This window comes from Nicotiana tomentosiformis, chromosome 5 (assembly GCF_000390325.3).
Source record: "Nicotiana tomentosiformis chromosome 5, ASM39032v3, whole genome shotgun sequence".
In the NCBI taxonomy this organism is placed as follows: domain Eukaryota; kingdom Viridiplantae; phylum Streptophyta; class Magnoliopsida; order Solanales; family Solanaceae; genus Nicotiana; species Nicotiana tomentosiformis.
In genome coordinates, this window is record NC_090816.1 from 44,618,074 (window position 1) to 44,638,966 (window position 20,893).

At 39.6% G+C, this 20,893-nt stretch overlaps 2 protein-coding genes across 2 annotated transcripts; one reads left to right on the forward strand and one right to left on the reverse strand.

The window, feature by feature from the left end:
• Positions 1-549: 549 nt before the first annotated feature.
• Positions 550-1,937, reverse strand: LOC138892263 (uncharacterized). Its single transcript, XM_070175968.1, has 4 exons — positions 1,844-1,937; positions 1,270-1,358; positions 838-1,143; positions 550-777 (listed from the first exon to the last, which is right to left on the reverse strand). Exons 1-4 carry the CDS (start codon positions 1,935-1,937, stop codon positions 550-552), a joined length of 717 nt encoding a protein of 238 aa, XP_070032069.1.
• A 9,034-nt stretch (positions 1,938-10,971) lies between these two features.
• Positions 10,972-11,487, forward strand: LOC138892264 (uncharacterized). Its single transcript, XM_070175969.1, has one exon. It carries the CDS (start codon positions 10,972-10,974, stop codon positions 11,485-11,487), a length of 516 nt encoding a protein of 171 aa, XP_070032070.1.
• Positions 11,488-20,893: the final 9,406 nt, after the last annotated feature.

Genomic DNA, 20,893 nt, shown 5'->3' on the forward strand with positions numbered 1-20,893 from the left:
ATAGGCCTTTGCCATATCAAGCTTGATCACCACATTAGCTGGCTTTCCCCTTAACCTTATGTCAGTGACAATATTTTGAGTCAATAAGATGTTCTCAAATATACACCTACCCTTTACAAATCCGGATTGATTAGGAGATATTAGAGATGACAGAAAACTCTCCAATATGTCATGTAACACCCTAGACAAGACCTTGTTAGTGAAGTTGCTCAAACTAAAAGGTCTTAAGTCAGAGAAGGTCTCAGCTCTAGGTTTCTTTGGCAGCAACACTAGATTGGTGTGAGTGATGGATTTAGGCAATGCAGCTCCTCCATAGAAGAGTAGCACCATGTTGTGTATATCAGCACCAATAACATCCCAGCATGTTTGATAAAACAGGCCATTGAATCCATCAGGACCACTAGCACTCTCCCCACTAAGCTCAAAAACTGCTGCCCTTACTTCTTCAATTGTTGGCAATCTGCTAAGTTCCAAATTCTGATCCATAGTGACCATTGAAGGTACATTATTGAGCAAGGAAAATTCAGAAGCATTACCTTCATTTGTGAACTATTTTTGATAGAAGTCCATTGCAGATGTAGCCAATTGCTCCTGGTCTTCAATCCATACCCCACTGCCACTTTTAATCCTCTTCAGTTGTAATTTCTTTCTTTTTCCATTGACATGATTGTGAAAGAAACTTGTATTCCTATCTCCTTCAGCAAACCAAATCATCCTAGCTTTTTGCTTCCAATACTTCTCCTCAATACTCAAGTATTTCTTCAATTCAGATTGAGCCTTTTGAAGCACAATCCTATTCTCAATTGTAGGCTCTTCTTCAAACAACATTTCCTTCACCCTAACAATATCCTCCAAAATAGCCAATTGCTTGAAGATATCACCAAATGTTTCCCTACTCCATTTTGAAAGTGCTGCCTTCACCCTCTTTATATTCTGCTTGAACATAAAAAATGGATCCCCTATGAAATCAGCTTCCCAATTCTGCCTCACCACATCCATGAATGCAGTATGCTTTGTCCAAAAGTTCAAGAACCTAAAAGGCTTGACAAAATTGGTTATCTGCTCCCCACATGTCATTAGCAATGGTGCATGATCTGATCCAGTTCTGATTAGATGCTCAACTTCAATAGTTGGCAACATGTTCTGAAATGGCAAATTCACAAAAATTCTATCCAATCTCTTGAATATACACTCAGCATTAGATCTCCCATTCCACCATGTAAATGGACTTCCTTTGTACCCTTGCTCAAACAAACCACAAGAGTTTACACAAAATGCAAAATCCTCATATTCAGGAGGGTGTACTGGAAGTCCCCCTATTTTCTCATCTTTATGCAATACCACATTGAAATCCCCTCCTACCAACCATGGTAATTCCATATCACTTGCTAAGAAATACAAGTGATCTCACAATTCTAACCTCTCGATTGCTGAACATTTTGCATAAACAAATGTCATCATCATGTGCTGCTCCAGGTCATGGTGAAACACTCTCACAGTCACATGTTGCTCAGTATCCTCCACTAATTCCCATTCCACCACTACATCGAAGAACAACCATATTTGTCCATTAATATTTGCATAAGCAGTCTCCATATTCAACCTCCTTCTATATCTATCAATGAGTCCCTTCTTTTGAAAAGGCTCCATCAATGAAACTACACAAAAATTATGCTCCCTATTCATGTTGATCACCCTAGGAAAGGCATGTTGTGTATTCACAGACCTTATGTTCCATATTAATGTTTTGATCATCATCATTTAGATAGAGAAGCTGCCCTCCTAGGCATTATTCTTGAAGGTTGTGGTGGATCTTTACTCTGATTCTTCTTAGTTTTCTTACCTCCTTTAGCACTAGTTGTGGGTGATAAATCCCCTTCCCTAGCCACTTGTTTGAAGTTTTCTGCAGTTGATTCATCATCTCTTTCATCCTCCATTGGATTATGAAATCAAAACGAGCTCTCAAAGTCCCAAAATGAATTATAAAATCAAACCCTCGAATTCCCCTTTTCTGCTCAGCGACTTCCGCTTCTGCAGCCTATGGGTCGCTTCTGCGACGCCGCACCTGCGAAAAAACCATCGCAGGTGCGGAAAACACTTAAGTCCCAAAATTTCACCTCTGCGGGCCATTGCTTGCACCTGCGAGCCCGCTCCTGCGAAGTATTTCTCCGCTTCTGCAAAGGATGACCAGCCGCCCCTCTTCCGCATATGTGACAATATCTCCACATATGCGGACGCGCAGATGCGGTCCACTCCTCGCACCTGCGAACCCAGCTGGGCTAGGCTATTTTCACACATGTGCTCCCAATCTTGCTTTTACGAGTCCGCACCTGTGGTCAATCCCTCCGCAGGTGCGATGACACCGGAACAACCCAACTTCAGCAGAACATTAAGTCCAAAAATGATCCAATTTTAATCCGATTCACACCCCGGGGCCCCGGAACCCCGTCCGAATATACCAACTAGTCCCGAAACACGTAACGGACCTACTCGAGGACAAAAATCACATCAAACAATACGAATTCTACAAATCGCAACCCAAATTCAAGCCTAAGCAATTATGAACGTCCAAATTCCAAAACCAACACCGATTTATACCAAAACAACTCCGATTGACACCAAATTTTGCACACAAGTCATAAACGACATTATGGACCTATTCTAACTTTCGGAATTAGGATCCGACCCCGATATCAATAAAGTCCACTCCTGATCAAACTTCCCAAATTCCTCCAATTTCCAACTTTCGCCAAATCAAGCTGAAATGACCAATGGACCTCGAAATCAACATCCGAAAATGCTCCTATGACCAAAATCACCATGAGCTATTGGAACCATCAAAACTCCATTCCGGAGTCATCTTCACACAAGTCAAACTACTGTTAACTCTTACGACTTAACCTTCCAACTTAGGGACTATGTGTCCTATTTTACTCTGGAACTCACTCAAAATCGAAACCGAAACCGAAACCCCCTGAAAGTCACATAACTACAATATAATATAGAGGAGGCAATAAATAGAGGATCGTAGCTAATACACTCAAAACGACCGGTTGGGTCGTTATAGATGCAGACGGGTATAAGTTATGTTACTTTGGAGTCCTAAAGGGTAAAAATGGTGTGAGTATTTTGGTGGGTATGGAACTTAGAGAGTCTGTGGTTGAGGTTAGGTGGGTGAATTATAGTTAATTTCTTTTAAGTTGGTGATTGGAGAGTACACCCTAAATGTCATTAGCGCTTATACGCCACAAACGGGCTTGGTTGAGGAGGTTAAAAGGTGCTTTTGGGAGGGGTTGGATGAGATTGTGTATAATATTTCGCATGCTGAGAGGTTATTTATAGAAGGGGATTTTAATGGACATATTGGGTCTACGGCAGGTGGCTATGGCGAGGTGCATGGCGGCTTCGAATTTGGGGATAGGAACACATGAGGTACTTTGCTGTTGGATTTCGCTAAGGCATTTGAGCTGGTGAATGCGAACTCTAGTTTTTCAAATAGGGAGGATCATTTGGTTACTTTTCAACCTACAGTGGCGAAGACTCAGATTGAATGTCTTCTCCTTAGGAGGTGTGACAAAGGGATGTGCAAGGATTGCAAGGTTATCCCGGGTAAGACCCTCGTGATGCAGCATAAGCTTTTAGTGATGGACGTTGGTATCATGATGAAGAGGAAGAAGAGGACTGCACAAGGACATCCGAGGATCAGGTGGGGAGCCTTGACTAAGCATAAATCTCAGGAGTTGGAAGGGAGGTTATCGGCTGTGGGGGCCTGGAGGAGTAGTGGGGACGCGAACTTTATGTGGTCGACGACGGTGGATTGTATAAGGGAGGTGGCAAGAGAGGTGTTGGGACTCTCAACGGGTTACTCTGGCCGGAATAAGGTGACTGGTGGAAGAATGCAGTGGTACAAGGTAAAGTGGAAGCGAAGAAGGCGGCGTACCTGAAGTTAGTAGGGAGCACATACGAGGAAGAGAGGAGAGTGAACAAAGAGAGGTATAAGGTAGCTAGAAGGGAGGCGAAGCTAGCGGTCACGGAGGTTAAGACTACAGTTTTTGGTCGTTTGTACGAGGAACTAGTGACCAAAGGTGAGGAGAAGAAATTATTCTGGCTGGCCAAGACGAGAGAGAGGAAGGCTCGAGATCTGAACCAAGTGAGGTGCATCAAAGACAAGGATAGTAGAGTAATGATGGGAGAGACCCAGATTATGCGGAGATGACAGGCTTACTTTCATAAATTTCTGAATGAAGAAGGGGATCGGGATATTGTGCTAGGCGAGTTTGGGTATTCCGAGAGTTACCGTGACTTTAGGTACTATAGACGCATCAAGGTTGAGGATGTCATGGGGTCTATGCGTAAGATGAGCAGGGGCAGAGCTACCGGGCCAGACGAGATTCATGTAGAATTTTGGAGGTGTATGGGTAGTGCAGGTTTAGAGTGGCTGACTAGGTTGTTTAATATTATTTTCAGGACAAAAAGGATGTCGGATGAGTGGAGGTGGAGTACGGTGGTTCCGTTGTACAAGAACAAAGGTGATATTCAGAGTTGCAATAACTATAGAGGTATCAAATTACTGAGTCATACCATGAAAGTTTTGGTAGAGGGTGGTAGAAGCGAGGGTAAAGAGGACAGTATCTATATCTGACAACCAGTTCAGGTTCATGCCCGGTCATTCTACTACGAAAGCCATCTACCTTATTAGGAGGTTGGTGGAACAATACAGGGATAGGAAGAAGGATCTGCACATAGTGTTCATTGATTTGGATAAAGCATATGAAAAGGTTCCTATAGAGGTTCTTTAGATATGCCTAGAGGCTTAAGGTGTGCTGGTTGCTTACATTAGGGCGATTAAGGACATGTATGATAGAGCTAAGTGTAACGACCCGACCGGTCGTTTCGAGCTTTAGCATTCCATTCGGTGGTTTAAGACTTTGAGTAGCTTCATATTATGTATTATGACTTGTGTGTATGGTTGGTTTCGATTTTCGAGCGGTTCAGGATTGATTTGGAAGAATAATTCTCGTTTTAGAAGCTTTAAGTTGGAAGGGTTGATCAAGGTTTGACTTTTGGGTAAACGAACACGGAATCGGGTTTTAATTATTCCAATAAGTTTGTATGATTATTTTGGATATGTGCACAAAATTTGGTTAAATTCTGATGAGTTTTGGATAAGTTTGGGTTGTATGGTGATTGTTTTCGACGTCGATTTAAGCATAAAGGTTACCATATTGAGCAAACGGCATTCGATTCGTGTTTCAACTAAACCATTATATCCGTATAATAATTTTGGAACTATAGCAACTGAAATTATCACGTTTTGACATCGTATGAGGAATTTATGGTCATTTTACTAAGAATTGGGTTGCTAGATTTTTTTTCAATTTAATTACGAAATTGCCACTGAATTCGTATTTAAAAATCTACAGTATTTCCAAATATTGAAACCAACATATTTCCTTCACTATACGGTCAAATGGAGTGATTCAAAAGCCTAGCTCGACTGGAATTTCACAAAAAATCCATTAGAGGCATCAAAAGCGAGTTTCGAGATCGTTTGGCACAAGAAATGAGGCAGAATAGCTGGGCATTTTTGGCTATTGATGTTGTTGGAATTTTTCTCATCTTGAAAGTTTGGGATTGGGAAAATGCAAGGATGTTCTTCAAGTTTCTTCCATGGGGTAAGGTCTAACCATAACCTAAGTATTTCCCTTTGATTCATTCCCTTGGTTTAAGCTTTAATCCATGATTTTAATTGAAAACCCATTTAATTCTTTAAATCATGACCTAGGGTTATTTCCTAAATTTTAAAAATTTAAAATGAGTTAGAGGCATTTATTTCCCGATTTCTTTTGGGTTTTGTTCTCCTATATTAGAAGAACAACATATTCGAATTTGGCGAGTTTCGGAGGAGTATTTCGGGAGATATGGGACCCAACTAGTGTGGGTTGGACTCTTGGATTATGAACACTCAAGAGCGATGTTTTGGATTGGTTGAGCTATCGGACTCCGATTGAGTCGGTTTTCATTCGTGTAAGCTTGTATTGGTTCGGGCTTTACTGGGTAAGCTTGGATTCGGAATCCAAAGCAAGCCCGATGTTGACTTTTGTTGACTTGTTGGAAAAAATGTAAAGGTCATAGCCTTATTTATTGTAATTGATTTCTCTCGCATTGTTTGATGTTATTAAGTCATTTTTTGTTAGAGTTGATCCGTATGGAGGTGAATTTAGGGGAAAAGCTATTTCGCAGGGTTGAGTTAGCCTAGTTGAGGTATGTGTCTTGCCTAACTTTGTGCGGAGGAACTAACCCTTAGGATTGGTGAAGAGTGGGTACACGGGTTGTATGTGATATTTGGCCAGTTAGGATACTTAGACTATTTTCCATGCTTTAGTTGAAATGCCATATCATGTTCTAAATTCTCTTAGTTAATATATTCTTGTTTGTGTTAGTCTATCCGTACATGCCTTAATTGACATATTTAAAACTTGTTCTACATCCTACTTGATAAATTGCGCTCATGCCTTAGTTGAACTTGATGCCTCTTTTATTGTTACATGCTATCTCTTCATTGTTAATTATCATTATTTGAAGTTATTGTTCGTGTTATCCCCTTCATTCTTGATTATCATTACTTGAAGTTATTGCTCATGTTATCTCTTTCCTTGTTGATTTTCACTATTTAAAGTTATTGTTATATGCTATCTCTTCCATTGTGAGTAATTTTTATTTCATATCGTGGTTATACATTATCTCATTGTTGAGTTGTTGGTGTTGAGGTTGTGAAGGATGTTATCATGTTGAGGCAAAATTTTTATTGTTCAAACATCTTCCTTGTTGGGCATTTTACATTCATTATTGTTGTTGATATTCTTGTACCCGTTATGGTGGAGCCATAAGCTAATATTGTTGAAACATTGATTTTATTAATTATTGGCAAATTATGATATACGGGCACTTGTAGTGTGAGTTGTTATTATGATGTGATATTGACGTGCATGCGGCAGTATAAGGCATGCGGTTACTGTGCATGCGGCAGTATAAGGTGGGACTTATGTGCGTGTTGCTTGTAAGGGAACTACATGAAGCCACAGGGCGTCATAAGGTGGGCTAAAGTGCGTGTAGCTATTTCGGAAAAACTTTTTTTAAAAACCAATTTCAAATGTAAGGCTCACGCGGCAGTATAAGAAAAGATTGTGATTGAAATTGTGAAATATGAATATGAGGCGGTACCTCGGTTGTGATTTTCATTGTACATTCCATGTTGGGACAACTTGTTAATTTGAACGGTCATTGTTCTTCCTTCAATCATTCGTCCACATTTTGATTATTTTTGGTTATTTGTTGTTATCTTGGTGTTGGAATGATTGTGGTTTCTTGTGTGAGTCATGCATTTTATGTGATTTGTTGTATTGCTTTAACATGCCAATCTGCGCCTCTGTTATAACTTGGTGAATTGATTGCCATTGTGAATTTAATTATGTAGAGTCACTATATCATATTCTGTTGAGTTGTTGGTAACATAATGGTTTAAATAAAAGTATTATTAACATGCTTTATTCTATGTGCCTCTTAAGATAGAATTTGTTATCTCACTCGGTGCCTTATTTTTCTAAATGGTTGTCGCACTTTCACTATAATTAGGTCCTCAAATTGTACTCATCACCCTGTTAGATGTTTACCTTACTTGAAATTATTATCATATTTTTCTTTAACAAATTCTATATTTAATTCGTTAATTTAATTTATGTTTTGCTTTGTTTTAAAATGATACTTTTACTCAATTTTATTGATTTCTAACCTAAACCCATCTTATACTCTGTTTCGTACAAATTGTATATTATTTTACTTTACTTGATTTCTAAAATAAACTCATTATTTCTTTTGATACCTTACCTTATTCAAGATTGTTATTATGTTTTACGATGTCTAAATATATCTTTCGTTCATCTAAATTAATATTTATCACGGTTGCAAGGTACATGATAGCACGTGGGCTTTGCCGTGCGAAAGTGATTGTTATTGTGGGCACGAGGTTCTATATGTGTAAGCTTTGGAAATTGTCGCTCATGACTTATGGTTTATGAGGTGAGGTGCCTCGGGGTAATTCTTGTTATAAGTCCATGCGTTGGGAGCAGTTTTATTATTTGAGTTGTCATCCATTTTTTTTCCTTATTTGAGTTCATTTATATCTCATCAGTGTTCTGATTATGTTGTTTCTTTATTACTCGTTTACTACTTGCTGCCATTTATATTTCTATTACTTCATTGTTGATTGTAAATCAATAATATTTCCGTTGTTGGTCTTACATTGATGTTCTTTCCATTGTTAGCTTATGTATATCTTGAATAGGTTTTTATTCCTAGTAGGTGTCTTGACCTAGCCTCGTCACTACTCTATCGAGGTTAGGCTTGATACATACTGGGTACCGTTGTGGTGTACTCATGCTATGCTTCTACACATTTTTGTGCAGATCCAGGTATTCTGATTGTGCTGTTGAGAGTTGCATCTGCGCAGCAGGAGACTTCAAGGTATACCCGCTTGACGTTCGTAGGCCTCGGAATCACCATCTTACTTCATTATGCTACTATTAAATTATAATTCAAAACAATATTGTGTTTAAAAATTCTAGTGTGTTTTAGTATTGCTTATGACTCCGTACTACCGGTTTTGGGAAATGTATAACTATTGGCCACTTGCGGCTATGTATGTCATTTAATGGTTTATGATAAATGATTAAATAGTTCAATCCTGTTATTAAATCAGCATGTGTAAGGCTTACCTAGTCTTAGAGATTAGGTGCCATCAAGATATCCTAAGGTGGGAAATTGGAGTCGTTGTACTAAGACTCGGGTTAGGACAGTGGGAGGCGACTCTGAGCATTTTTCGGTTGTTATGGGGTTACACCAAGGATCTGTGCTCAACCCATTCTTATTTGCCCTGGTGATAGACGCACTGACACACCATATTCAAGGGGAGGTGCCATGGTGTATATTATTCACTGACGACATAGTTTTGATATACTAGACACGAGGCGGCGTTAATGAGAGGCTAGAGGTTTAGAGACAGGCCCTTGAGTCTAAAGGTTTCAAGTTGAACAGGACTAAGACGGAATACCTTGAGTGCAAGTTTAGTGTCGAGCCGAGAGAAGCGGGCATGGATGTGAGGCTTGGATAATACGTCATTCCCAAGAGAGGGAGTTTCAAGTACCTTGGGTCGGTTTTCTAGGGGGATGGGGAGATCGACGAGGATGTCACACACCGTATAGGGGTGGGGTGGATGAAATGGAGGTTAGCATCTGGAGTCATGTGTGACAAGAAAGTGCCATCGCTACTCAAAGGTAAGTTCTATAGAGAGGTGGTTTGGCTGACCATGTTGTATGGGGATGAGTGTTGGCCAGTTAAGAACTCACATATCCAGAATATAAAAGTAGCATAAATGAGGATGTTGAGGTGGATGTGAGGGTACTCTAGAATGGATAAGATTAGGAATGAAGATATTTGGGAGAAGGTAGGCATGGCTCCCAAGGATGACAAGATACGGGAAGCGAGGCTCAAATAGTTTGAGCACGTACAGAGAAGGAGCCCAGATGCCCCAGTAAGGAGCTGCGAGTGGTTGGCGTTGGTGGCTACGTGGAGAGGCAAAGGGCGGCCTAAGAAGTATTGGGGAGAGGTGATCATGTGGGATATGGTGAGGCTTCAGATATCCGAGGACATGGCCCTTGATAGGAAGATGTGGAGGTCGAGCATTAAGGTTGTAAGTTAGGAGGTAGTTGTGCATATTTCTAACTGGTACCAGTGTGAGGATAGTCTGATAGGATTTGGTCTTAGACTACTAGTGGTCAATATTGTGGTCACATTACTCTTCCGCTTTTATAGTATCAGGCCTTATTTACTGATCATTGTTTTTGCTTTTCATCTATTTACTAGTTCTTATGATATTATTATTTCTATGGTTTTTGTTGATGGTACTGATATATTGTCTCTTTTCATCTTCTTGAGCTGAGGGTCTATCAAAAATAACCTCTCTACTCCCTCGAGGTAGAGGTAAGGTTTGCGTACACACTACCCTCCCCAAACTCCACTTGTGAGATTTTACTGGGTCGTTGTTGTTGTTGTTGTTGTTGTTGTTGTTGTTGTTGTTGTTGTTGTAGACTATCAGATGCAGGTTAATATTTGGGATACATTATTGTTTAGACCCATATTTGTGGTGAGCCCACATGTAATATTTATTCAGTTAGCTTATCGGGTCTAGCCTTATTAATTGTAGGGACTCACATTGCATTGGACAGAGAATTCACTTCTAATTTATTTTACACTCAGTCACAAATGTCTCTCGAAACTTCTCTCAAACTCTCATGAATCCTAATTATATTCTATCAAATCTAGTGTAGAATTCGACAGTTAACATGATATCAGAGCGTAGATTCAGGTTGATCGTCTCATCCTCTTCCAATTGATATTACCCTCGATAGATTTCGTTGGTGTTTTTGATTCCTACTGTGCTCGCACTGATATGGGGTTTTCGGTGAATTTTTGGTTGTTTTAAGGATTTTCCTTGCTTATCGTTCTTGTTACTCTTCCTCATTGTTTCTCCTATTGTGTGATGGTGCTTGGATCGAATTTTGTGAATTTTACTTCGAACTAGGGTTTTGTCGCTAGTTGCTGAGTCGTCAGAATATTGTTCATAAGGTTGTTCTCTTTTCTGTTGCAAAAGAGGAGGGTAGATTTGTTCTCTTTCTCTCTTATATCAATTGCATGATTCTGTCTCTTGTTGCTAAGAGTTTTCTCAAATGACAAATGATACTCCTGTAGCTACATATTTTCCTTCTACCTATGTTACATCTTGTGCTGTTTTCACGAGGATGACTACACACATCCTTCCCACCCATTATTGGACATCCATCAGATGTGCTGGGAACCTCTTTGGTTTCTAGTCCGTTTGACGGGAGCTGCTATGGCAGTTGGAGGAGAAATATTATGGTTGCTCTCTCCATTCTTAATAAACTTGATTTCATTCATGGTACCTCTGTAAGTCCTCCACCGGGATATTCTTTGACACGACAATGGAAACGTTGTAATGATCTTGTGGTCTCATGGTTGATTAACTCTCTATCAAAGAAAATCTCTCGTTGTGCAAAATATTCTGAGTCTGCCAAGGATATCTGGTGTGAACTGGAGGAGAGGTATGGGAAGGTTTATGGTGCTAGAGTATTTGAACTTAAAAAGGAATTAGCACATATTTCTCAAGGGTCATTAGACATAGCTTCTTACTTCAATAAAATTAAACAGTTATGGGATGAAATAGCTTCTTATAAGATCATAGTTTGTACTTGTAGGGGTAAGGCTACTGAGGATGAAGAGAAAAAGGTTTATCAGTTTTTTGTGGGTTTGAATGACACTTACATGCAAACTTGCAGCAAAATTTTAATGATAAAACCCCTCCTATCTGTTGGGAATGTGTACAACATTTTGTTTTCTGATGAGAAGCAGTGATAGATGTCTTCTGCCTCTCAATTTTCTACAAACTCTGTTTCTTTTACTGTTGGGACTTCTAAGCCCAATTTTACCTCCAAAATATTTTTTGAGGCTCCCAAGTCTTATATCATATGCAGTACTGCAAGAAGCCTAGGCACACCATAGACAAATACTATAAGTTGCGTGGGTATCATCTTAGCTTCAAGTTCAGCAAATGACCTCCCCCTCGCAGAACTGTTGCATATGTTGAGGTTGACACTTCTGGTGCTTCTTCTATGCACGGTGGGTCTAATGGTTCTGCTGAGAATGACCAGTCTTCTGCTATACCTGGCCTTACCAAGGATCAATACTCCCGACTGATGATGTTACTGCAACAGTCTTAGATATTTGCTTCCCCATAGTCTCCACCTCTCTTGGGTTTTACTAACTTTATTGGTAAGCTCATGTCTTATGACGGTGTGTCTTATGGAGCTTTCATGCTACCTAGTGCGAATGGCATTGTTTGGATAATATATTCTGGAGCTACTGATCACATGACTTCCATTAAAAGTTTTCTTTTTGATATTATCGCTCTCCATGTTCCCTACCTTGTGTCTCTTCCAAATCTATCTATATAGAATTGGAGAGGCAAAATAAGGAGAGGATGACAAATGTCATCACCGGAAAAATCTCAATTTTAAAAAGAAAATAAATAAATAAAGTACTTAGCAAAATTCAAGGATAGGATGACAAGTGTCATCATAGAAAAATTTTAATTTTTAAAAAGAAAAAAAAATATATATATATATATATATATATATATATATATATATATATATATATATATATGAGAGGCAAAACAAGGAGAGGATGGCAAAAGCCATCACCAGATTAATCTCGATTTTAAAAAGTAAATAAATAAATAAAGTACTTATCAAATTTCATGGATAGGATGACAAGTGTCATCACATATAATTTGAATTTTAAAAAGTAAAATAAATAAATAAGATATTTAGAAAAATTAATAAATAAAAAACTGCATGGAACAAAACACTTAGCATAATTAAAAAATTAAAAAGGATAGGATAAGTAATACAATATTTTTTAATTATTATAAATAATAATACATCTATTTTTAAAACAATATTTATAATCTAAGATCCAATTGAAAGCTATAAGATTTCATCAAATAAGTAATATAATATTTTTTAAATTAGTGTAAAGAATAAATCTTAGAAGATATAATTAATTTTTAATTTTTATTGAATTAAAAAATCTATTTATATATAATAGGAGAGGCAAAATAAGGAGAGGATGACAAGCGTCATCACTAGAAAAATCTTAATCTATAAATAAAAATAAATAAATAAAATACTTAGTAAGATTCAAGGATAGGATGACAAGTATCATCACCAGAAAATTTTAATTTTAATAAAATATGAATAAAATATTTAGCAATATTATTAAATAAAAAACTGCATAGAATAAAACACTTAGAAAAATTAATAAATTAAAAAAGGTTAGGATAAGTAATACAATAACTTTTTTAATTAATTAGTGTAAAAAATAATAATTTATCATTGTCTTGAGCAATGCCAAGTAACTTATTATTAGGCTGTCACGTGGATTATTGTGGATACGTTTTGAATTAATTTTAAAAAATTAAGTAAATGTCACGATCCAATTTCACCTATAGGTTGTGATGGAGCCCAACACTACAGTTAGGCAAGCCAAGTGATAAATTAAACGTATATTGATTAAACTTTTAATCAAAGAAAATAATAAAATACCAAATTCTACCAATGTGTGTGCCAAGACCTGGTGTCACAGGTATATGAGCATCTAGTAGATTATACAAAACCTCAAATACTGTCTGAAATAAAAATAGACAGAATAAAAAAAAATACAAGGAGAGACACTGGTAGCTGCAGAACGGCTTAGAAAGGTAGCTCACCACTATGCCCCTGAATAACGTGGGTGTAAGACGGTAGGTCCCCCACTAGTACTTACCTCAGGTCCTACACAAAAAGTACAGCAAGCGTAGTATGAGTACGTAAATAACGTGTACCCAGTAAGTATCAAGCCTAATCTCGAAGTGGTAGAGACGAGATTGCCGACTTTGACACTCACTACGGGTCAATAATAATAATTGAAATAAAATTAGAATATATAATTCAGCATGATTCACAAAATATAACAATAATTTATTTAACCAGCATAAATAATTAAATTCCTTCAAATGCAACAATTCTCAGTATATTAACTAAATTTCTTCAATTCCAATAAATTTTCAGTTTATCAATTAATCTCATTTACAGGAATAATAATAATTCCTTAACTAACAGGGATAATAATCCTTAAATTCCAAAGATTTTTAAATTTATCAATTAGATTCACAAGCTACAATAAACTATCAAAGTATCGTGTAATTATTATTATTAAGCACGATTTCTGCTGAAGTCGTTCGACCCGATCCAGAATATTATGTACACTGCCGAGGGACGTGCGGCACAATTCATAGATGCATCTATCATGCCGAGGCGTTCGGCCCGATCCACAAGAAAGGAGGACATTTTCTTATGTACCTCCAGAATAGAGTATTTATTGTAAAATTTATTCGAGAGGATAACAATTTATTTCAACAATTAATCAATCTAAACAAAAATTAAGCATATGAAAATTTTATATTTTTCCACCTTTCATAACAATTCACAATATATACATCAAATATTTTAATTAATAAAGAATATAATTTACATAAGTAATTCATGCTTTGAGTCCTAAACTACCCGGACTTTAGCATTAAAGTAGCTACGTACGGACTCTCATCACCTCGTGCGTACGTAGCCCCCACAATTAGCAACAATTATTTAATTTAATCATCTATGGGGTAAATTTCTCCCTCATAAGATTAGACAAGAGACTTACCTCAATTTGCTCAAATTTAATCCACTAGAAGGCCCTTTCCTCGATTATCCAACTTTGATTGGCTCGAATCTAGCCATAAATAATTCGATACAATCACTAAAATTTATAGGAATCAATTCTATAAGAAATACTACATTTTCAATAAAAATCCTGAAATTAATTAAAAATTCGTCTGTGGGGTCCATATATCGGAATCCTGCGAAAGTTATGAAATCCGACAACCCATTCAATTACGAGTCCAACCATACCAGTTTCACTCAAATCCGACTCCGAATCGATACCGAAATCTTAAAAATTAATTTCTATGAGATTTCTAAAATTTATCAAATTTCAATCTCAAAACACTAATTAAATGGTAAAAATAATGATATATTTGTGTATATAGACCAAATTCGAGTTGGAATCACTTACCCCAAATGTCTTTCCTTGAAAATATGTCAAAAGTCGCCTCTACTCAAGCTCAAGTTTGTCAAAAATGGCAAATGGGTCGAATGCCTCTGTTTTTATAACTTATAGATCTGTCCAGTCCGTTTAGGGAGCTCGATCAGGGAGTCCGATCAGGGAGCTCGATCAGGGGAGTTCGATCATGGGAGCTCGATCTTGGGAGCTCGATCAGGGAGTTCGATCTTGGGAGCTCGATCAGGGAGCTCGATCAGGGAGTCCGATCAGGGAGCTCGATCAGGGGAGTTCGATCACGAGAGCTCGATCATGGGAGCTCGATCTTGGGAGATCGATTAGGGAGTTCGATCTTGGGAGCTCGATTTTGGGCTCGATCTTGGGCTCGATCACATCCCAAAATTTCCAGCAGAAGAGAAAAATTGCAGCAGCTGTTTAAGTCTAATTTTTGATCCGTTAACCATCCAAAACTCACCCAAGGCCCTCGGGACCTCAACCAAATATACCAACAAGTCCTAAACATCATACGAACTTAGTCAAATATCTAAATCACATCAAACAACGCTAAAACCACGAATCATACCCTAATTCAAGCTTAATGAAACTAAGAATTTTTAACTTCTATATTTGATGTCGGAATCTATCAAATCAAGTCCGATTGACCTCAAATTTTGCACACAAGTCATAAATGATATAACAGAGCTGTGAAAATTTTCAGAATTGGATTTCGACCCTGATATCAAAAAGTCAACTCCCCCGTCAAACTTTTAAAATTTAAATTTCTATTTTAGCCATTTCAAGCCTAATTTCACTACGGACTTCCAAATAAAATTCCGATCACGCTCCTAAGTCCAAAATCATCATACGAAGCTGTTGGAATCATAAAAAATTTATTCCGGGGTCGTTTGCACATAATTCGATATCCGATCACTATTTGAACTTAAACTTTTAATTTTTCATTAAAATTCCATATCTCGGGCTAGGGACCTCGAAATTTGATTTCGGGCATACGCCCAAGTCCCAAATCATGATACGGACCTACCAGAACTGTCAAAACACTGATCCGAGTCTGTTTGCTCAAAATATTGACCAAAGTTAACTCAGTCGAGTTTTAAAGCTCTAATTCATATTTTAATCCATTTTTCACGTAAAACTTTCTAGAAAATTTTACGGACTACGCACGCAAGTCGAGGAATGATAAATAGTGCTTTTCGAGGTCTTAGAATACAGAATTAATTATTAAATTTAAAGATGACATTTTGGGTCATCACATTCTCCACCTCTAAAACAAACGTTCGTCCTCGAACGAGTTTAGAATTATACCTGAAGTGCTGAATAAGTGTGGATATCTACTCCGCATGTTTTCCTCGGCCTCCCAAATCTCTTCCTCGACTAGCTGGCCCCTCCACCGGACTTTAACTGCAGAAATCCTCTTGGACCTCAACTGGCGAACCTGTTTATCAATAATGGCAACTGGTTCCTCTTCATAACCCAAGTTATTATCTAGCTGAACTATGCTGAAATCTAACACATGTGATAGGTCGGCATGATACTTCCAGAGCATAGATACATGAAAAACCGGATGAACTTCCGATAGGCTGGGAGGCAATGCAAGCTCATAAGCAACCTCCCCAACTCGTTTCAACGCCTCAAATGGGCCTATAAACCTTGGGCTCAATTTTTCCTTTTTCCCAAATCTCATTATTCCCTTCATCGGTGAAACTTTCAAGAGAACTTTTTCACCCATCATAAAGGATAAATTGCGCGCTTTCTGATCTGCGTAACTCTTCTGTCTGGATTGTGTTGTACGAAGTCTCTCCTTAATCAACTTTACCCTTTCTAAGGCATCTTTCACCAAATCAGTACCATATAACTTAGACTCACCGGGCTCAAACCACCCGATGGGCGAACGACATCGTCGACCATACAAAGCCTCAAATGGAGCCATCTCGATGCTGGATTGGTAACTGTTGTTATAAGCAAATTCGGCCAAAGGCAAGAAACGATCCCACTAACCTCCAAAGTCAATCACACATGCCCTGAGCATATCCTCCAAAATCTGAATTGTCCGCTCTGACTGCCCGTCGGTCTGCGGATGAAAAGCTGTGTTGAGCTCTACACCGGTCCCCAACTCACTCTGTACTGCTCTCTAGAAATGTGAAGTAAACTGAGGACCTCTATCTGATATGATGGAAATTGTCACACTGTGCAACCGAACTATCTCCTGAATATAAATTTGGGCCAACCCCTCTGAAGTATACGTAGTCACAACCAGAATGAAATGTGCTGACTTGATCAACCTGTCGACAATGACCCAAACTTCATCAAACTTCCGCAAGGTCCGCGGCAACCCAACTACAAAGTCCATAGTGATGCGTTCCTATTTCCACTCCGGTATATGCATCTGCTGAAGTAGGCCACCAGGCCTCTGGTGCTCATATTTAACTTGCTGACAATTTAGACACCTAGCTACATGCTCAACAATGTCCCTTTTCATTTGTCGCCGCCAATAATGCTACCTCAGGTCACGATACATCTTCGTAGCACCTGGATGAATAGAATACCGAGAACTGTGTGCCTCCTCTAGGATCGCTTTCCTCAGTCCATCCACATTAGGAACACATAGACGACTCTGGAGTTGTAGAACACCATTCGAACCAATAGTAACTTCCTTGGCACCACCTCGTAGTACTGTTTCACGAAGAACCATCAAGTGTGGGTCATCATACTGGCGAGCCTTGATCTGCTCAAATAGTGAAGATTGGGCCACAACACATGCAAGAACTCGGCTGCGCTCTGAAATATCCAGCCTCACAAGTTTGTTAGCCAAGGACTGAATATCCGAGGCTAATGGCCTTTCCTCTACTAAAATGAAAGCCAAACTACCCATAATTTCCACCTTTCTGCTCAAGGCATCTACAACCACATTTGCTTTGCCCGGATGATACAGGATAGTAATATCATAATTTCTACCACTTCGAGATTAGGCTGGATACTTACTGGGTACACATTATTTACGTACTCATACTATACTTGCTGCATTTTTTGTACAGGACCTGAGGCAAGTACTAGTGGGGGACCTACCGTCTTACACCCACGTTATCCAGGGGCAAAGTGGTGAGCTACCTTTCTGAGCCGTTCTACAGCTACCAATGTCTCTCCTTGTATTTTTCTTTTTCTATTCTATCTATTTTTATTTCAGACAGTATTTGAGATTTTGTATAATCTACTAGATGCTCATATACTTGTAACACCAGGTCTTAGCACACACATTGGTAGAATTTGATATTTTATTATTTTCTTGGATTAAAAATTTAATCAATATACGTTTAATTTATCAGTTGGCTTGCCTAGCTGTAGTGTTGGGCGCCATCGTGACCTATAAGTGAAATTGGGTCATGACAACACGGTATCAGAGCCCTAGGTTCACGTAGGTCTCACAAGTTATGATCAGACCTAATAGAGTCTTGCGGATCGGTACAGAGATGTCTGTACTTATCTTCGAGAGTCTATAGGGTGTTGGGAAACTACCTTTCTTCATATTCCATCGTGCTATTAATGTAATACTAAATATCCTTCTCTTATTCTCTCACAGATGGTGAGAACATGCTCTAATGAGGTTCCAGACCAGGGAAGAGCTACTCCCCCAGTTGCTAGAGGCCGAGGGAGGGCTCCAACCCATGGTAGAGGGCGAGGACGTACTAGGACTATTCCAGTTATGCTGCCAGTGGGTCCAGTAGAGAATCCCATTATTGAGAAACAGAGTGAGGTGCCTGTGGCAGAGCCAACTCCGATGGATTTCACATATGCACCAGGATTTCAAGATGTCATGGGTCGTATGCTACGGTTCATGGAAAAAATGACTCAGGCCGGTTTATTTCCGGCAGACCCAGCCATAACTCAGGCGGACGGGGGAGCACATACCCCTACCGCACAGGCCCATGGTCAGGCAACTGCTGTATATCAGACCCAGGATGCACTACCTGTGGGTGGAGCCCAGCCAGTGGCAGCAGCTACACTTGAGCCCAAGCCAACTGTAGCCGTTGACCCTCAGAAACTATTGGACAGATGGACTAGACTACATCCTCCTGTCTTTGGGGGTGAGCGACACGAGGATCCCCAGGATTTCATTGATCGGTGCAAGGATAGACTGTACAATATGAGGATATTGGAGTCTCATGGGGTAGACTTTGCTACTTTTCAGCTAGAGGGCAGAGCCCGTAGATGGTGGCAGTCTTATGTTCTTGGCAGAGCAGCAGATTCTCCTCCCATAACTTGGGACAGGTTCACCCGTATCTTCCTGGACAGGTATATTCCACCCTCCTAGAGGGAAGAGTTGAGGTTTCAGTTTGAGCAGATCCAGCAGGGTCAGATGTCAGTGACCGATTATGAGGTGAGGTTTTCTGAGTTATCTCGCCATGCACTTATGATACTCCCTACTGAGGCGGAGAGAGTGCGGAGGTTTGTTGCGGGTTTACATACTGGCATTCAGGCCACTATGGCTCGAGAGGTTGAGATGGGTATTTCTTATAAGCTAGTCATGGAGATAGCCCGCAGGATTGAGGGTGTACGTCAGCGGAGCCGAGAGCAGGGTATGAGAGATAAGCGGTTTAGGTATTCTGGAGAGTTCACCTCGAACTAGGACACCGCTTACGGAGACTTCCGATACTGCCAAGTACAAACAAAGTTTTTGTCTGTTTTTGGAGTGTGAAGTAGTGGTGGGCTTGATAGATATCGCTTTAGTTCCTCTAATTCTTGTTGGCACTCCGGGGTCCAAGCAAAATCGTTCTTCTTTTTTAGTAGAGAGAAAAATTTGTGACTTCGATCAGATGATCTTGAAATGAATCGGCCTAAGGCTGCAATCCGACCCGTTAGCCTTTGTACGGCCTTCACGCTGTCCACAACGACGATGTCTTCGATGGCCTTAATTTTATCGGGGTTAATCTCTATTCCCCGATGTGACACCATGAAGCCGAGGAACTTGCCCAAACCGATTCCGAAAGCACATTTTTCGGGGTTGAGCTTCATGTTGTATTTCCTCAAAATTTTGAACGTTTCCTGCAAATGGGACAAATGGTCCTCTACGCGCAGGGATTTAACTAGCATATCATCAATATAAACTTTTATTGATTTTTCTATTTGTTCTTCGAACATTTTATTTACTAGGCGTTGGTAAGTAGCCCCTGCATTCTTTAGCCCGAAGGGCATCACATTATAACAATACGTTCCATATTTGGTGACAAATGAAGTCTTTTCCTGGTCCTCCGGGTTCATCTGGATTTGATTATACCCGGAATAGGCATCGAGAAAAGTGAGGATCTCATGGCCGGTCGTGGCATCGATCATGCGATCGATGTTGGGTAGCGGAAAGGAATCTTTGGGGCATGCTTTGTTCAAATCCTTATAGTTCACACACATTTTAAGTTTATTCCCTTTTTTAGGCACTACAACTACGTTGGCTAACCATTCCAGATATTTTACCTCCCGAATGGACCCTACTTTGAGAAGCTTGGTTACCTCGTCCTTTATGAATGCGTGCTTTCCCTCGGACTGGGGTCTTCGCTTTTGCTTTACTGGTCTGAACCTGGGGTCCAAACTTAGCCGATACATCGTTATTTCCGGCAGGATCCCTGTTATATCCAAATGGGACCAGGCAAAACAATCGATGTTATCGATAAGAAATTGAACGAGTTTCTTCCTGAGTTCGGGGCTCAACCCCGTTCCCAAGTATACCTTTCGCTCGGGCCAGTGCTCGATTAATGTGACTTGCTCTAGTTCCTCGATTGTTGATTTGGTGGTGTCGGAGTCATCGGGAATCACGAAAGATCGAGGGACCCTTTGATCATCATCCTCTTCGATCTTCTGGTTATCTAGCTGGGTCGAAGCCGATGTCTTTGATTGCTATTTGGTGTCCCGTTCTCCTTCCGAGCCCGATCCTTTTATCGGCGAAGGTGAAGACATTGGTTTAGCTTCATCGACGGCGAACATTTTCTTTGCGGCTGGTTGTTCTCCGTACACCGTTTTGACACCTCTCGATGTCGGGAATTTGAGGGCCTGGTGTACGGTCGAAGGTACAACTCTCATGTTGTGGATTCATGGCCTTCCGAAAAGGGCGTTGTAT

Excerpts from the sequence above, each read along its gene's own strand:
- LOC138892263 (XM_070175968.1), bottom strand. The coding sequence starts at position 1,937 with ATGGAGGATGAAAGAGATGATGAATCAACTGCAGAAAACTTCAAACAA. Across the intron at positions 1,359-1,843 it reads CACAACTAGTGCTAAAGGAG|GAGGGGATTTCAATGTGGTA; the intron begins GTAAGAAAACTA and ends CATGGTTGGTAG. Across the intron at positions 778-837 it reads TTTTGGAGGATATTGTTAGG|GCTCAATCTGAATTGAAGAA; the intron begins GTGAAGGAAATG and ends GTGCTTCAAAAG.
- LOC138892264 (XM_070175969.1), top strand. The coding sequence starts at position 10,972 with ATGGTTGCTCTCTCCATTCTTAATAAACTTGATTTCATTCATGGTACC.